The 19,569-nt window shown below is 34.6% G+C and overlaps 1 protein-coding gene across 6 annotated transcripts in view; it reads left to right on the forward strand.

Moving 5' to 3' along the window:
- STXBP4 (syntaxin binding protein 4) overlaps window positions 1–19,569 on the forward strand; it is a 159,838-nt gene that overhangs the window by 57,761 nt on the left and 82,508 nt on the right. For 5 of the 6 annotated variants that reach the window (XM_025995962.2, XM_025995966.2, XM_025995964.2 and 2 more), the window contains one exon: window positions 3,013–3,078. In XM_025995962.2, the coding sequence (XP_025851747.1) occupies window positions 3,013–3,078 (66 nt within the window). Of the gene's footprint in view, window positions 1–480; window positions 2,963–3,012; window positions 3,079–19,569 lie in introns of those variants that run through there. The other variant, XM_072747505.1, reaches the window with a different exon arrangement.

The following is a 19,569-nucleotide window of genomic DNA, read 5'->3' on the forward strand; positions in this document are numbered from 1 at the left end:
ATTCACTATAGGAATATATTTTTTCAATTATTTTAAGTTATTTTCTGAAATAAGTAAAATTCTGTTTATTTACTTAATGTTCATTTTATTTTTTTTTTTAGATTTTATTTATTTATATGAGAGAGAGAACATGAGCGGATGGGAGGGACAGAGGCAGAGGTAGGGCTCAATTCCATAACCCTGGGATCATGACCTGAGCCAAAGGCAGATGTTTAACTGACTGAGCCACCTGGGTACCCTTTAATGCAAAATCTTTGCAACTCCCTAAAAAAGGAAGAAATTTCCTTTCTGCCTTTTTAAATTCCAACTTCAAGAGGAAGCCATTGTTAAACACACTTTATCCTTTGAGACACTTGTTCTCTATTATTTTTCTCAATTAAATTTCTAAAAATAAATGTATGTGTATATTTTAACTTTTATGTAAATCTCTTCATACTGCACACTTTTTTACAACTTCTTTTTCTTTTTTATCTTTGCTAGCTTTATATCTTGGGCTGCTTTTCAAGTTAATATGTACAGATCTGCCAAATTCTTCTTAATGGTTCTGCTATCATCCAGTGGTTCTGTCCTAGGTTATTTAGACAGCTCCTTGTTTTTTCTTTTTTATAAGATTTTATTTATTTATTTGAGAGAGAGAGAAAGAGAGCACACAAGCAGTGGGGAGAGGCAGAAGGAGAGGGACAAGCAGAGTCCTCGCTGAACAGGAAGCCAGAAGTAGAGCTCAATCCCAGGACCCTGGGATTATGACCTGATCCAAAGGCAAACACTTAACTGATTGAGCCACCCAGGCACCCCTAGCCTATTCCTTACTGGTGAATATTTAGGCTACTTTCAGTTTTCCACTACTAAAAATAAGTCCATCATAAATAGCTTTGTAGATGTGTCTTGGGCAATTTCTACAATTGGAAAAATACAAACTGAATACATTTCTGAAAGTGGAATTGTTTTATGGAAGGATATGGACATATTAAATTTTATATATTATGAAAAAGACTTTACCAATTTATGGTCCTTCCAAATGTGTACAAGCATTCCATTATTAGAGGAATATTTTACAGACTTTTTTACAATTTGAAACCACTTCTATATTTTTTGGTATAATAGTTAAGAGTAAAGATGGAAAAATATAAATTTAGTTTTAAGAATAAATGGACAGTAATTTCCTCATATTCTCTTTGAAAACATCTCTTTGATGGCTGTCTTAATAAGATGGCATTATGTATAATTCATCTCTGCATAAGCCATTAAATTTTATGGTTCATCAGAACTTTCAAAGGTGCCTGGGTGGCTCAGTCATTTAAACATTGGACTCTTGATTTTGGCTCAGGTCATGATCTCAGGGTTGTAATATTAAATCTGTGTTGGAGTATGTGCTAGGTGTAAAGCCTGCTTAAGATTCTCTCTCTCTCAAAAACAAAACCTTTCAGAGGCTCTCAGATCTTTTCATTTCCTTAATGTTTATCATTGTTAAGTTTACTGATATATTTCAGTTTTTATTTAAATGCCAGTATGAATTATTAGAATTTTAACTTAAAATTGCATTTATGTAACATTTAAACAGGACTTCCCATAGGAGCTCTTCAAAAAATCAGGGTTCACATTTAAAGTCTATAACCTGTAACTAAACATATCCTAATCTGACAGCACCTGAAATCCCAGATATAGCATATTCTGTATTTTATAATTTCCTTTACCCAAAAACCTATCTGTTGACTGAGAACCACTTGCTTTGCCATGTAAAAGAGTATATACAGCTATAAATACTTCTTCAAGGTAACATGTGTACCTTCAGTTTTTTTTACCTGCCTTGTACACACACAGATAATAGAGGTTGTTAAATGAAGTTCTTAGAGTGTGTAGGTGTTCTCTCATCACTTGCGACAACTCTATTCTTCATGTATAATTTGAGGCACAAATAAAAATGAAACCAAGATCATGATGCCAGTGGCTAATTTTTATTTGACAAGAGTGATTTTTTAAAAGTACTGTGGGCTTTATTTAACTTAAAGCCTTTCTGCAAAGTTCAGATTGCTACTGCTTTGCAAAGCTGAATGAAAATAGATGTATTTTCCATTTACAGATGCAAAAAACTAGGACACAGAGTGAAGGTGACTTGCTATAGAGCATAAAAGCATGAGACCCAGCAGTTTCTTGGCTCCTAGTCTGTGGCAGATTCATTAGATTGCTGTATTATATTCGTTTTCATATACCTTCATTTCATATCTTAGATAAGAATGAGCTGAAATATACCAGGAAACAGAATGCTTCTTATAAACATTGTGGTATTGCCATGAATATTTACCACTCAGTTTAATCTTCAAGCAGTTCCTCTGTTCAAGTTGATAGTAAAATGGTCCTTAAATTTCTTTTAGTATTTCTGATTTGATCAATAAAATATGGATTTATTTATGTTATGTTTTCAAAAAGTTGAATGTTTTAGGGTATATGCTTAAGTTAATTTTAAGTGTGAAGGTAATATTTAATTTGCATGCATATTGCCATTTATTCTATCTTTGTAACTATTATTTTACATTTTGGTTACACTAGTCCTATCTTCATTTGTATGGATAATCTTCCAAGCACAAAGTAAATTAGAAAAACGATAGTCTATCTAATTTCATATGTCCTTTTTAGTGTGGCAATAGACCTTTACTTCTAAACTGTAATAAAAATGCTTTTCAAATTGAAAGCTTTTTGGTAATAATTGCTATTGCCCAAAATGTATTATTTACACATTTTCATCCTGATTAAATTATTTCGGAGCTCAAATTTTGAGATTGTACAAAATGGCTAATTAAAGTAACAGAAAATGCATTTATATCACAATTGTGCTGTAAATGACTAATTACTTTTAAATGGCATGTGTAAAGCCAGAAAAGTGACTGAGAGCTACGTTTTCAGATTGTCGCAATTGGATGTTTGGAGAATTTATAAATATTTAAATAAAGCCCTAAAAATGATACTCATTGGTACTTCGTAATTTGTTTTTAACTCTTTGGTTTTTAAATATAGGAAAAGTTATTTGAATCAGAAAGGCAAAAGAAACAATTGACAGAAGAACTCCAGAATGTGAAACAAGTAAGTGCATGTATTGTATATATGTGCTTTCTGTTAATGTGGGTAAACATATGAGGTATGCAGCAGTGATGTTGTATAATATCCTGGACCTTACAGATGTGAATAATATAGTATAAAGTAGCATAATTCTTAAAAGCACTTTCAGAGGCTGTATCTGCACTGAAGTCTTGCTACTATTGCTCAAAGAAATTGCCTCCAAAACCAGATAACCATGGTTATCTGAAGTAAATAATCAGTCACATTGCTTTTCTATTTTTTCTTTTATTTTTCCTTTTTCTTTTCTTCTGTTTCACGTACCTCATTTTATTAAAATACAAAACAAGAGAAGCCCTCCAAGGCAAAGCATTTTTTACTTTTATTTTTTAATACTAAAAAAGTAAACATTTATTTTTACTCTGCATCATTCTTTACAGAATTTTAGGTAGCTTGCAACAAAACAAATGCAATGGTACTATCATAAGATAGATATACAAATAAACAAAATATTGATAAGCATAGAAAGATTAAAGAACATAAGTAGAGATCAGTGGTAATCACCTGATTTTGAATTTCCTGAACATTATCTCCACAGAAAACATAAAGTCAACAAAGAAAGGAAATAAAATCATAAAGGATTCATACCTTCAATATGACTGTGACGTAAAATACCACATCCTTTAAAGTACATATAAATAGAGTAAAAAATTTTCCAACAAAGTCCTGCAGCCTTCCTGCCACTGAAACTTTGGGATACAAAGAACAGAGCCTTCAATGACTCTGTAAAAGAACAAGAAAAAACAAAACAATTAGATGAAGTACAAACACAATCCCCTCTAGAAAGAAAATCCAACAGTGAGTGCCATAATCTAAACACAGATCAGTATTGGGTGGTTCTCAGGACTTAAGAAAGTATGCAACCAGAAGTGGCAGCCTTGGAAAATTATTGTTTCTGGAGAATAACCAAATGAACAGAAACAGAGTGGTATCCCTTGGAGATGAGGCAATAAGGAAATAAGAGGGGAAAATTAAAGATCTTGCAGGAATGAAAGAGAAACAACACATACCCATCCTTGCCGTCTACCCCCACCATGACCACCACCAACATGATCCAGAAAGAAACTGCACAGAAGAGGGTGCTGTTGAACTAAGAACGCTTTCTATGGGGGAAAAAAAGGAATAGCAAAAAAAAAAAAATAAAACTGTCCCCTTTATTAGAAAAAAACTGTGAAAAATTAGAAAATATAAATTAAAGCTTTCCTTCTGATGAAAACTCTCCAAAACAATTCAGCCACAAAGCTGAAGAAAACTAACACAACACTCCAAATTCTATTAGATATCCCCAAAGCATTTTGCACTAAGAAAAAAACACCTTAAATCAGACATTTTTATAAACTAAGAATAGAAATAATATTTTTAAAAAGCAAAAAGAAATAAAATGCGAGTTGGTAAAACTTAGGAAAGAAATAGAAGAAAAAGACAAAAGCATATCAGAAATGAAATCTAAGTTTATAAGTTATCCAAGAAAATATACAGAAAAACTAAAAGGCATTTGGGAAAAAAATCATAGCCAAGAAAATGATAATGAAATAAGTAAAAGAATTTCTTGAAGTAAAACAATTGAATAACACTAATATTTAGAACTATAATCTATAAAAACTTTCCAGAAATAAGACCTGAATCTATTATTGAATGCTAGAGAAATCTGACCATAGAAAGATCAACTCTAGGACATATCCAGTAAACTTACTAGATTTTAGAGATATATAGAGGAAAATGCATAGTGCCTCCAAGCGAAAAGATCAGACAACTTACAAAGGCAGTAGAATTTGACCAGCATCAGCCCTCTCAAAACAACAAAATAAGACCATAGTAGAGTAACATTTTCAAGAAACTAAAGGAAAGAAAGTGTAAACCAAATTGTATACAGCCAAGCTGACTTTCAGGTAATCAAGGTCCTGGAAAAACCATTTGGAATGTGCAAATAGGAATACTGCACACATGTAGTATTCCTGAGGAATCTAGGAAAGGTTGAGTTTCATCTAGCCAAAATAATTACTGGAATAACTTTGCCCAGAGTTTCCCAGAGAGTGAGCATTTCACAGATGTTATTTTATAGTTGAGACTAAAATGAGAATGAGTTTGCAGGTAAAAGAACAACACGTTAACTGTACATGTCTGACAAAAAAAAAAAAAATTAAATTTCTTTTTAAAAAATGAGAGGATAAAGGAGGGGAAAAAAAGAGGAAAATAGAATATAACAGCTTCATTGTTTACGTAAAGGTATCATTTAAACTGATGTCAAATAGTAAAAGATTGGGTTAAAATAAAAAAAAAGATTGGGTTAAAATAGAGGAGATTTTAGGCACTATAAAAAATAATAATACAAAGGTAACCTATAGAATGAAAATACAAATCCTCCTAAATACAAAAAGGAAAAAAAAGCAAAAGGAACACACAAAATAAACACATATAATATATGTATACGATAATTTCAACAAAATATGATGAAATTGAGACCAAACATAATAGTTACTTCAATTAACATGAATGGGATTAACTCATCTATTAAAAACTTGTCCTAGGAAAATATAGTTTGCCAAAACTGACCTCAATAGAGATAGAAAGCTTAACAGACCAATTTCCATTAAAAAATAAAGTTCTCAAGAAACTAGATAAGATATCTAGAAAAGGACCAGGCCAGATGTTTCACAGAGAAATTTAAACAAACCTTTGGCAATCCCAAAACTACATAAGTGTCCTAAAGAATAAAAAATTGAAAGAAAATTTCCAAATTCTTTTTTTTGAAGCTAGTGTAACATTGATGCCTAAACCTGATAAAAACACACAAAAAAAGAAAATGCAATTAGACTAGAATGACAACTAGGGGCATATGAATTAGGAAACAAAAAGCCATCTGCTTGCAAGATGACATAATAGTAATCCAGAAAACTGTAGACAGTCAATGATAAAACTAACTCAATGAAAAATTCACAAGCTAACAAGATATAAATATGCAAAACTCAATTTCATCCATAGACACAAATAATAACCAGCTAGAAGTTTTAACAGTTGAGAAGCCAAAAATGATGAGGAAAAATTGGCAAAAGACATGGACACCCCAAAAATGTTATTAAAATGCCCCTTAATTATATGAAAATATAATTTTTCTCATAATAAGAGAAATACCAATTAAATCTACACTGAGATAAGACTTCCATTTTTTAGTAATCATAGAGGAAACACTGGAGGAAGACATCTTCCAACAGAAAACAACTTTAAAACCTGGATGTTATACAATAAGCAATTACCAAAGAAATTAGAGAGTGAATATAATCAGACAAACTGCTCTACCTGGCTTTAAGCCTGGAGCTAACATAATCTGACACTGTTGGAAATGGACCTACACTTAGAGTCATTTGATATTCCAAAAGGTTCACAGATGATTCACTGGGGAAAAGATGCTCGTTATAATACATGAGAGTAGAATAAGGGAATATTTGAGAAAAAGAAATGAATCTCAGCCCCTACCTCATGTCATAGTCAAAAACTGTGAATGGATAAGAGATCTAAACATAAAAACATTAAAATAATTAAATTCTAGAAAAAAAACTTTTGTGATCCTGAGTTAAATAATGTTATTAAATTGTAACCTAAAATCAGTAAATTTTGCTATATTGAAATCTACTATAGATAAATTCTGCCTCAACAAAGGTTTGTCTGTTTGGTGGTTTTTGGTTTTTGGTTTTTTGTTGTTGTTGTTTTTTCTTTTGGTCTTTTTATGAAAAACCATACCAATACCATTTCTCACCCATCACATTAGCAAAAATTCAAAACTTGACAGAGGGTAGCCCTGGTGGCTCAGCGGGTTTAGCGCCATCTCCAGCCCAGGGTGTGATCTCGGAGACCCGGGATCAAGTCCCACATCAGGCTCCCTGCATGGAGCCTGCTTCTCCCTCTGCCTGTGACTCTCTCTGTGTGTCTCTATAAATAAATAAAATGTTTAAAAAAAAAAAAAAACTTGACAGAACTCTGTTGGTGAGGGTGTTTCAAAACAGGCATTTTCATTGGGAATGCAAAATGGTACTCCTGTGAAGAACTGGTAGTTCTAACAAATCTACATATCACTTGCCCTTTTACCTGACAATCTCATGTATAGGAAGTTACCCTGAAAATACACCTTTAATAGAATTAAAATATATGTACACAGTATTGCAATATTATTTGTAATTAGAAAATATTGGAAACTGCCTTAATCTCTCTCGAGTAATGTGATTTCCAGAAAATACTACCAAGTAAAAAAAGCAAAATTCAAAAGAGTATATATAGTATGCGGTATTTAATAAACAAGAGCAGTTATATATCTATCTTTTACAAAAGACAGCAAAGGAAGAATAAACTACACAGTGATGAAACTGGTTATCTACGATGTTGGTGGACACACAGTGGATAAGATATAGGAGGGACTGACACCTATCTGAGAATAACTTTATATAATTTTTACTTAGGGGTGCATGTTAATATATACATTCAAAAATAAAACAAGCAATAAAAATAAGAGAAAATGAAGTTAAAGCTGCAAACAAATGAATCCATTCATATTTCAAATGAATACCATATGCATACTAAAGGAAAACAAAAGAAAACCAATTCAAGTAACTTATGAACACAGTATTTGTGTTCAGACTTTGACAGGTTGGGGTTGAATTGGAAGAGAATTGCAAACAAATCCTGAACTTCTTTTAGTATTTTGTTGTTTTAATGGTACAGGCAAAGCAATTCTGAGACCATTTTACATGTGGCATATAGGTTTTAGCAAATGTGTTGTCATTGAGAGCCAGAATCTCAATGAAAAAGTATAACCATATAAAACAGAAGGAAGGAAGTCAAAAAACAATCCTGTGGTTCAGATTCCAATTTGGAGATATTGTGAGCATGTCATTTCACGCTAAAATATATATGTGTATGTGCATATGACTATATATGTGCGTGTACCTATATGTATGTGTATGCATATACAAATTGTATATCTGCGTATATATGAATGAGTAATCTATATATATTCATTCCCTGGCTCTGTCAGCTATAAGAGCCAAGGAGCAGACACTCTAATAGCAATGAGCACATAGCATATCTAAGTGCCCAGATATCATTCACTACTAAAGGAACCCAGTTTCCTTGAAGAAATGACTAATTTAAGTATTAGGGGAGGGTAAGTACAAGATGAACTTGGAATATCTCATCTAGCCAGAAAATAAGTGCTCAAAATGATAGGTTCATGTCACAAGGAACAAGCTTGAAAAGGGCTCCCGCTGGCCAAATCTGGAAGAACTTGATTACCAAAATAATTAAATACAGTATGAATTGCAGACCATTGAAAAACTCATAGTAATTCCTAAGTCCATACCATTAGTGAATAGATTAATTAGTTAATTAATGGGAAGAAAGGAGAGCTCTTGTTCATTATAGACTACTGTTAAGTGCTGATGTAACTACAGAGAGGCCACCAGATCTGGGAAATCAGCATTTTGCATCTGTGTTAGTATAGACTGAATCAGGCTGAAGTCATCAGATGCTAAATCTAGGGGGGAATTTTGATGAAGAGCAGAGTATTTACATATTTACATGATTTTAAAGTAGCTCTCTATAAACTGCTTATTAATTGCTAGGGGGAAATAATAATTATAGAGTAGTGAAATAAAACAACACCTTGACTGGTGCTAAAAATTGATAACACCAATGAAGAACAGATGGAGAATGTGACTCCAAATGTGAAACCTTGAAAAGGACACATCACCTATGTAGTATTCTGGCTGAGAATGTGTAACCTGAATCTAGCCATGAGGAAGCATTAAACAAACCCAAGATCAGAGATAGTTTTTTTTTTTTTTTTAAAGGAGTGTGTGTTTGAGAGAGAGAGAGACAGAGAGACAGGGAAAAGGAGCACAGAGAAAGGCAAAAGGGTTGTATTCAAAAAATATCAGTGTCATTAAAAAAAGAAGAAAGAAAGGCAATAAAAAGCCCCAAATGAAAAGAGTCTAAGCAGGGCAGCCCTGGTGGTTCAGCAGTTTAGCACCACCTTCGGCCCAGGGCGTGATCCCAGAGATCAGGGATGGAGTCCCACATCAGGCTCCCTGCATGGAGCCTGCTTCTCCCTCTGCCTGTGTCTCTGCCTCTCTCTCTCTCTCTCTCTCTCTCTCTCTCTCTGTCCCCTGAATAAATAAATAAAGTCTTAAAAAAAAAAAAAAGTCTAAACATAGGGAAATATAAGACCTGGCCATAGTAGATTGGATCCTGCACTGAAATGGGAAAAATGTTCTAAAGGATATTATTGAGTCAATTGACAAAATTGGAATACAGATGGTAGATTGAGTAAAAGTATTGAATCAGTGTTAAATTTCCTAAATTTGACAACTATACTGTGATTATGTGAGAATATACTTAAGAAATACTGAAGTTTTTAAGGGTGAAGAGCCATGATATGTGTAACCCTCAAAAAAGGTTAAAAAATCGCACGTGTGTATATATATATGTATGTATTTTGTGTATATACATCTGTATTCATGTGTGTGCATGTATATATGTGTGTACTTATATATGAAAGAAATTGAGAATATACAGAATCTCAGCAACAGCAACCTTGAAATAGCAGCTTACAAGATTACTTTATTTCTCACTCATGAACATGCTAGCAAAAGGATGAATCTGATGAATTAGGTATATCTGAAGAGTATGAGAATGTTCTTCATATTATACCTAATTCTTGCAACCCTTGGGTACATTTGAAATTATTTCCAAGGCAGCCCAGGTGACTCAGCGGTTTAGTGCCACCTTCAGCCCAGGGCCTGATCCTGGAGATCTGGGATCAAGTCCCACGTCAGGCTCCCTGCATGGTGCCTGTTTCTCCTCTGCCTGTGTCTCTGCCTCTCTCTGTGTCTCTCATGAATAAATAAATAAAATCTTTAAAAAAAAAATTTTTTTTCCAAATAAAAAGTTTTTGAAAGTCCTCTATTTTTTGGCCACTTTTCAACTCGTATTAAGTATTTTTGTACTTTGGTATGCCTTTTTTGTTATTTTATTTTTAAAGATTTTATTTATTTATTTATCTATCTATCTATTTATTTATTTATTTATTTATTATTTATTTATTTGAGAGAGAAAGAACATGACCAGGGGAAGAGGGAGAGGGAGAAGCAGATGTCCCCAAACAGGGGCCTAATGTGGGGCTTGATCCCAGGACTCTGGGATCATGACTGGAGCCGAAGGCAGGCACTTAATCAACTGAGCCACCCAGGCTCCCCTTTTTTGGTTATTTTAATTCTGTGTCTTCAATATTTGCATCAGTTTATATGGCCAGGCTTTTTTTACATTTTAGTGTTTGCATCTTGAAAGTAGACATTTATACATCTTCTTTGTTATTTTTTACTTAGAACAAATTAGAGGGTGGGGTGTTTTTCTATGTTTAATTTAAATTTTCTTTTCTCCTAAATGTTTAGAGCTTAAAAGCTTTAGGATATCAAGCATGCTTGACAAAATAATTACATTAAGGGCTAATTAAGAAATGAATGTAAAGAAATATTAAATTTTTGGTTTTTTTTTTTTCCTCGCAATACCTACTTCTTCCACTTGAGGCCCTCCTGTATTTATTTCTCTGAATTGGATTAGTTTCTGTTTTTAGGGAAGGTCAGGTCTTCATGAATAAATTATCTACGACAAATCTGTATCAGAACTTTACAAGATTCAATAGGAAAAAATGGGACATAAATGAAAAAATAAACAGGAAAAGGAATCTTATATGAAAAATGGTGAATTAGCATGAGGAATAATGTGGGAGATAATGGACTTTGGAGATAGACCACACAGGTTTATCTGGATCCTACCTCTTTCTTTGCTTTTGACCTTGGGCAAACTACTTCATCTTGCCAAGCCTCAGTTTTATCATTTCTAAAAGGAGTTTGGTAATAGAATCCCTCAAAAAACTATCAGAAGTATTAAGATAAATAATATAAATGTGAACAGCTCATAGTAAGCACTCAACAAATATAAACTCTCATCGTCATTATTATAAATAATAGAAAAAGAAATACTAGGTGCTGAAAAAAGATGTGGGAATGATTTGTTTTAACCATTTAATTTAGAAGAGGAAAATCTAATCTGGGTGTGAGAATAATGGTACTTTTTATAGAAAGGGTGACACATACTTGAACTGGGCCAGACATAGAAAGGAAAGAGCATTCCAGACAGACGGCACCGCATGCAAATCACGCTACAAAAGAAAAAGTCTTGTTTTGGGATGCCTGGATGACTCAGTTAAGTGTTCAACTCTTGATTTCAGCTCAGGTCATGACCTTAGGGTCATGAGATTGAGTCCCACATCAGGCTCTGTACGGGTGTGGAGCCTGCCTGAGATTCTCTCCCTCTCCCTCTCCCCATACCCTGTCTCTAAAAAAAAAAAAGTCTTGAGAGTCAGAATAGGCCTTTTGCACACTAACTGTACTGCTATTTGTTAGTATGTTTGTGTCTAAAAATATAATGATATCTGTCTTATAACTTGTTCACAGGAATTTAGAGTTTCAGAGCTTAAAACTGTCAGGAATATAGTAGGTTCCTCAAAAATAATAGCTTTGATGTATATTCTTTTATCATCATCATCATCATCATCATCATCATCATCATCATCGGCCCAGGAATATAGGGGAGCTATGGACAGAAGAAAAGTGTTAAAAAGTGAAATTTGAGTTGGGTGTGTTGGGACCAAAGCACATAGACATTTGGATACCAACCTAAGATTTTAGACCACAGACTGCCTCTGAAGAGATTTCACAAGGGAAAAAATGATCAACTTGCTTTACCTATAATCTGACCCCTTTCCTACACATTCTGTATCTAACCTGTTAGCCCTAATTTTTAAAAATTGCAGAATTTTACCACTTTTCACCATTTCCATCACCAATCTAAGACACCATCATCTGCTGCCTGTGTTGTGATGACAGCTTCCTACCCAAACACCCTGCTCTTACTCTTGCCTCACCACCATACAGTCTAATCTGAACAGAGCACCCAGAAGTATCCTTTTAAAACTTAAAGTGAGGGGGCACCTGGGGGGGCTCTGTTGGTTGACCACCTGCCTCTTGATTTCAGCTCAGGTCATGATTTCAGGGTCCTGGGATTGAGCCCTGCATCAGGTTCCGTGCTCAGTGCAATCCGCTTGAGATTCTTTTTCCCTTTCCTTCTGCCGCTTCCACTTATGTTTCTCTCTCTCTCTCTCTCTCTCTCTCTCTCTCAAATAAATAAATCTTAAAATGCCTTTAAAAAATATTTTTTGAAAACTTAAGTTAGGACTCTAGGGGTTTCCATCTCAGAGTAAAAGCCAAAATCCTACAAGTAGTAGCCTACAAGTAAATGTGAGAGCCTACCTGATCTGCCTTCTCCATGTTTCTCTTACCTCAGTGACCTCCTATCTTATCACTCTAGCCCCTCCCCTCCCTACACCATCTACTCCACTGACCTCCAGCCCTTACTATGTGTGGAGTTGTTTTGTGGTATTATTAATTGCTTTCTTACATGTTATATGCTTGTCATATTTTTGTCCTTTATATCTCTCAACTGGAGGGTAAGTTTCAGAGGGCAGCTATCTTTGATGTGTTCTCTGATTTATATTAAAATAATATCTGACATTGATTAGTTACCCAGTAAATATTTGATGAATAGTTAAAGGATGAATGAAGACTGTCAATACTTAAAAATATTAACAGTAAGTTGGGAAGTAACTGAAGATCAGAGAAGAGACTTGTGATAGTGTAGACCAGCACTGTCCAGGAGAGATATAAAGAAAGCCATACTGTTAATTTTCTGGTAGCCACCTTTTTAAAACAGTAATAAAAATAGGAGAATTTTTTTAAAGATTTTATTTTATTTTTTATTTATTCATGAGAGAGAGAGAGAGAGGCAGAGACAGGCAGAGGAAGAAGCAGGCTCCATGCAGGGAGCTGGATGCAGGACTCGATCCCAGGTCCCCAGGATCAGGCCCTGGGCTGAAGGCAGTGCTAAGCCGCTGAGCCACCTGGGCTGCCCAGGAGAAATTATTTTAAATATATTTTATTTAGTATAATATATGTAAAATATCATTGTGCAATGTTAAAAATTCATTGATGAGAGGTTTGTTTTTTTTTTTTTAAGATTAGATTTATTTATTCATGAGAGAGAGAGAGAGGCTGAGACACAGACAGAGGGAGAAGCAGGCTCCATGCAGAGAGCCCTACGTGGGACTCGATCCCAGGTCTCCAGGATCAGGCCCTGGGCTGAAGGCAGCACTAAACCGCTGAACCACCCGGGCTGCCCTGATGATGAGAGATTTTTACATTCTTTTTCTGTACTGTATCTTTGACGTCCAGTGTTACATTGAGAATATATCTTATTTTGTACACTAAATTTTCAGTGGAAATACTGGATCTGGATTTCGATTTAATAAGATTTATTATTGAAAAAAATATTCATATACCCAAATGTTCCAAACACACTTAAAATTTTTCTACTAACTGAATGCCAAAATCTTTTTCTTTTAATATTTGCATCCATATGGATAAAACTATTTCATGTTTTTCTAGAAGACTTCATCTTTCAAGCAAACGTATCTTTTCAAATTAAGTATATCACTAATTCTTATTACTATTAATGTCAAATTCGAAGGAGTATTGTACATATTGAAAGCAACTCTAAACTTAGTATCACCATAGCATACCTCAAATTTTTCTTAGTTTTTATAACTAATTTACCTACCACTATTAATAATTAAAATCTGCATATTGATTTATGGTAGAAAATACGTAAAATCATTGTTGATGTGTAGTATTAAAAGTTTTAATGTCAGTATGAATTTTTATACCTGTTCAGCTTCACAAATAAGGTTTTCCTTTTCTTGGATCTTTAAGTTTAGCTCATTTATGTGCAGTGTGATGTTTCTTTTTGTCTTTGTTGATTGAATATTAGGCAAGCTTTCCTTTTGTTTTAAGAAAATTTTGAATTGATGTTAAAAATATGGTAAATCTGGGGATGCCTGGGTGGCTTAGGGCTTGAGTGTCTGCCTTTGGCTCAGGGTGTGATCCCGGGGTCCTGGGATTGAGTCCCACATCGGGCTTCCTGCATGCAGCCTGCTTTTCCCTCTGCCTATGTGTCTTGCCTCTCTCTCTGTGTCTCTCATGAATAAATAAATAAAATCTTAAAAAAATATATGGTAAATCTTTGTAAAACTCTTCCACAACTCAGCCAAGGAGCATTAGCAAAGAACATAGGATCATTAAATTCATTGTCATCTAAACATAATGAAAAGTTACAGAATTTGCACATATATACCAAATAATGTTAACTGTCTGATATATGACATTTTTCACACATTCAGCTGCAAAGAACTTTGCACATATACATTACGCATGTATTGTACAGTGGAATGCAGCAATAAAGAAAATCTCTTGTTTGAAAATGTCAGTAAATTTGAATTTTTTTTAAAGAGTTTATTTGAGAGAGATAAAGAGAGTGCATGCAGGAGTAGGGGGAGCATAGGGAGAGGGAGAAGCAGACTCCCTACTATGCAGGACTCCAAGGACTTCCTGGGACTCCAGGATCATGACTTGAGCTGAAGGCAGATGCTTAACCAACTGAGCCACCCAGGTGCGCCAATAAATTTGAATTTTTGATCCAACATAGCTGGAGCACCATCCATTATGATAATCAGTTTTATTCATTGTGCAACTTAAACTCTTCTTTGAAAGGTATAAAAGTTAAAAATAGATCATAAGTTTGATGTTTATGCTGCAAATTGACAGCTTTTTGTCATAAATTTGGAAGTCCTTTAAGATAATATCTGTGTGAAGCTTGAATTAGTGTCTCCTACATCACATGGCTCACCTAAAGCTGAAGACAGGTACTTGTAGTTTTTCAAATTTTGAATCAATGGATCACTGATATTGTTAGAAAGTTCTTATGTTGTAGAGACATTTGTTTTATAACTTAATTGAAGCTTTCATTTTTGGTAAAATATCTCTTCTAGCCTTTTATTATAAGTGAAATTACCATCTTGACCTAAAAATAATATACTTTTTTTTTTTTTATGATAGTCACACAGAGAGAGAGAGAGAGGCAGAGACATAGGCAGAGAGAGAAGCGGGTTCCATGCACCAGGAGCCCGACGTGGGATTCGATCCCAGGTCTCCAGGATCACGCCCTGGGCCAAAGGCAGGCGCCAAACCGCTGTACCACCCAGGGATCCCAAAATAATATACTCTTTTTGTGCAACAATCCAAGCCATCTTATAGCTGGCCAAAGGTGGTCCAGGACCACTAGTGTTAATAACAGCTGGAACTTAGAAATGCAGAGTCTCACATGCCACCCCAGACCTACTGAATCAGTATCCATATATAACAAGTCCTGAGGTGATTTGTAGACACCTGAATATTTGAGAAGCACTTGTCCAGATAATAAGCAGTAGAAGGTTTAACCCGTTAGTAGCAATGGAAGTACACCAATAAGGTCTGTGTGAAAGATGCCATGAGAATAGAGTCAACCAGACTTAGCAGTGCTAGAATGTACATTAATAGAGCAGTCAAGGCTCTGTAACTTAGTAATTGAGAGACTGTAATGATTCATAGTATTCATAGTATTATTTAATGTATATTTTCTAGTTTTAATACAAATAATTTAAAATATGCGTGTGTTTGTATATACAAACGCATACATACTGGCACAAATATTCATTTCAGAAATACACACAATAAAAAAATATACTACCCAAAATCAACCATAAAACTTCATTTTTTAAATATATTGACTATGCATACCATTCAGCTTCTTTAATGTATATAGAATGATATTATTCTGTTTGGGTTTTTTTTAAGATTTTATTTATTTATTCATGAGAGACACAGCAAGAGAGAGAGGCAGAGACACAGGCAGAGGGAGAAGCAGGCTCCATGCAGGGAGCCTGATGTGGGACTTGATCCCGGGTCTCCAAGATCATACCCTGGGCTGAACCACTGAACCACTGGGTCACCAGGGCTGCCCTATTATTCTGTTTAAGAAGATTGTAGTGATACAAATGAATTGTTAATGAAAGAGTTCCTGTGCTTTGTTGAAAATGTTAAAATTCTAACTTCTCAAGAATTTCTTTTTTCACAATTAACAAAACAGTCTTTAAAAATGACAAATAGAGAATGTCTAACTCTCTTAAAAATATTTAAAACCCAGAAACTTGAGTTGTATGAAATTTGGCAATGTCCTTTTCCCTTTGTTTGGTACCCTTTTGTAAGTCTTGACATGAAGTTAGCTCAGTACTAATAACCACACTGTGTAAATCCTTTAAATACATGGGTAACCTAATTATTAAAATACGACTCAATTGATTTTCAATTTTTTTTTTACAATGATGGTTACCAGTTGCTTAAAAAGGGAGAAGACAATTGAATATCCTTTGTTCACTCACTTATAAACTTTTAATTGCATTATTTTGAGACAGTCACCTGATCCTAAAAACAGAATAATCTCTCCATTTGAAGGTCAACTAGTTATTTTAAATTATGGAAATTTGTTTACCTTTACTTAGTGTAGTGGCCCAAAAAGAAAGCAATGAAGAACTGAAAGGGGAAAAGGAAGGGAGGAGGAGGAAAGAAATTAGTAAAAAGGAAAGGACGCACTATGAAGAGACCCTTTCTCATTGGAAGGATCAGGTGCATTGCTTTTTTCAACCAGGGCTGGCGTACTCACCGTTTTATAAGGAATTGGCTGCACTGTTCTCTAAAATCTCAGTATTTTTTATGAGTTTTTATGCCTTACAGAATAGCCTCACCTTACTGTTTAAAATCATGAGCCACAATTTCCCATGAAATTAGACTTCTCGTTATTTTTTTTTTTCAAGTCCTAACAACTTTTAACAGGCATGGGCCGTTCTTCTAACAACTTCCTTTGATCAACAGCTTTCTAAAACGTACTCTCATGCTTAAGTTGTTTCAAGTTCCTTTCAGCAGTGTGTTATGACCTAAGGCAGCAGTGAAGTGGTGAACAGTCCAAAGACAAAGTATTCGGCTTGTCTGAACCAGCCTTTGCCTTAAAGAAACCATGGGAAATTGCGTTTGGCAACTTCTTTAGGTTTCAGATAAGCCCAGTTGCAGTCAGCCTCACCTGTGGAAAGATTGGTTTGAATGCTTGACAGGAGCATGAAGCCCTGAGGCAGAAACGTAAGGTCAGATCAACACAGGAGTCTCTATGGACAGTTGAGGTGTCTTGTGAGCTGTTTTGGTTGATGGATGAACAACAGAGGAACCTAACAACAGATTAAATATATCTCTAAAAGTAACAACACTACAATGTGATTACTAAAGAAATATTCGTGTTTTCATACTTTTGAAGATTGTGTTCTTAGTGCATTTATTAAAGAAATAGTAAAGACTTTAATTTTTAGAAACGATATCAGTTCACACACCCTTTTTATTTATTTATTTATTTATTTATTTATTTTTTAGTGATCTGAACTTTTTATAGTATTTTAGTATAGCGCTAGTAGATATTCTAAGATGCTGTCTCATCTTTAGAAAGGAAAAGAAGAAAAATACATTTATATGATGTGTCAGTCTTTTCTGTTCTAAAAGGGTACTATAGTAAAATATTCCTATGTTTCCATTTCAGATGGTCACTTGTGACCTCAAAATGTCAACTTTTGTTTTCTGTTAAAAACCCTCTTTACAAGCATCCCTCATGCTACTCTTTTATAGCCACAGCCACCTCCTTCCGTCCTTCCTCCACTAACGCCTTGCAACCAGTAATCTGTTCTCTATCTCTATAATTTTGTCATTTCAAGAATGTTATGTAAATGTGATCATACAGTATGTCACTTTTGAGCATTGGCTTTTTTCACTCAGCAAAATTCCCTTGGGACACATCCAGGTTGTTGCATGTATCCATAGGTTTTTCTTTTTTATTGCCAAGTGCTTATAAAACTGGTGAAATCTGATTATGTTTGATGGATTGTATCAATGAAGTTTTCTGATTGTGATATTCTATTACAGTCATGCAAATTATAACCACTGGAGGAGGCTTATTGAAGAATACGGGGAACCTCTGTATTATTTCTTACAGCTGTGTATAATCTACAGTTATCTTTTTTTTTTTATGATTTTATTTATTGATGAGAGACACAGAGGGAGAAAGAGAGAGAGAGAGAGAGAGAGGAGCAGAGACACAGGCAGAGGGAGAAGCAGACTCCATGCAGGGAGCCCGACGTGGGACTCAATCCCGGGTCTCCAGGATCACACCCCGGGCCGAAGGTGGCACTAAACCGCTGAGCCACCCAGGCTGCCCCTACAGTTATCTTTAAATAATTTTTTATAAGCCAAAACCTAAGCCTTTTTAAGAAAAGGAATTATAAAGCTCTTAAAATGATAGCAATCTGAGTAGAGAAACTTACTTAAAAAAAACTTGGTCAAATTTATTTTCCAACATTAATTCCCTTTTTGTGAATCAAAATATGACCCATGTACTTTCCAATATTAGACTTTGCCCAAGAAACTGCCTAAGTTTAAGACAGCTTGCTTGGAAAAGGAACACAAGAACAGCCCGGTTGGCATCCCTGTTTGCCCAGATACCAGCCGTATCCAGTGATTCACTGGACGTGAATGTGGCATTTTGATCAAGCATTGGCAAACAAAGATGTCTGTTTCAGAATCCCCATTCCCAAATAGTTTTCTTTTTATGTAGGAAAGGTCTTACCATTTTAAGAAAATCTGAGAGAAATTTTATCCTGTTGATAGTACAGAACCTATTTGAATGCAGATCAATTAGAATCACAGAATTTTCAAAGTTAGAGGAATTTGGAAGGGAAGTGATCTTAATCTTCATAGAAACCTTCCAGTTCATTTGATGACAGTATTTTCTGTAGTTGTTTGGCTTAGATAGAACTGATGTTGGGGTTCTGGGTTCCCTGCTGTGAGCCACTTATTTTCTGGCTGTTCAGGGACCAGTTCAGCACTCTGTCATCAATTGTTTCACACGTGCCTTGTAAGCCTTACAAAGGAGCCTTGGCAAAAGAATTTAAGAAACATTTATTAAATGTTCTTTTCTATGGATGCACTGGGAAAGTTAAATGTACTCTTTATGAGGAACTCTTAATCCAGTGAGAAGACAGTAAAATAGAGCAAAACCATTACTTCCTAGAAAGCATTGCAGAATAGGTGCCTTCTAGCTGGTAAGTTGTCAGAGGCATGTTTGTCTACCAAAATAGGCATTACTCCCTTTAATTTTTCTTATTTAACTTTAAAAAGTACAACTTTCTAATATTTCAGTAGTTGCTAAGAGAGCACCTTTCAGGGTGTGTTTTAAACATCTATGTAAATGGCAAACATTTTATGTTTCTTGATGTGAGAGCAATATATATTAATTTGCTGACAAACTAGTAAATTTTACCCATGGAGGAAGTAGTGATAAGGCGGTTGACACTATAAAACTCTTATCTTGGCAGTTTATTTTACTATG

This window comes from Vulpes vulpes, chromosome 2, assembly GCF_048418805.1.
Source record: "Vulpes vulpes isolate BD-2025 chromosome 2, VulVul3, whole genome shotgun sequence".
Lineage (NCBI taxonomy): Eukaryota > Metazoa > Chordata > Mammalia > Carnivora > Canidae > Vulpes > Vulpes vulpes.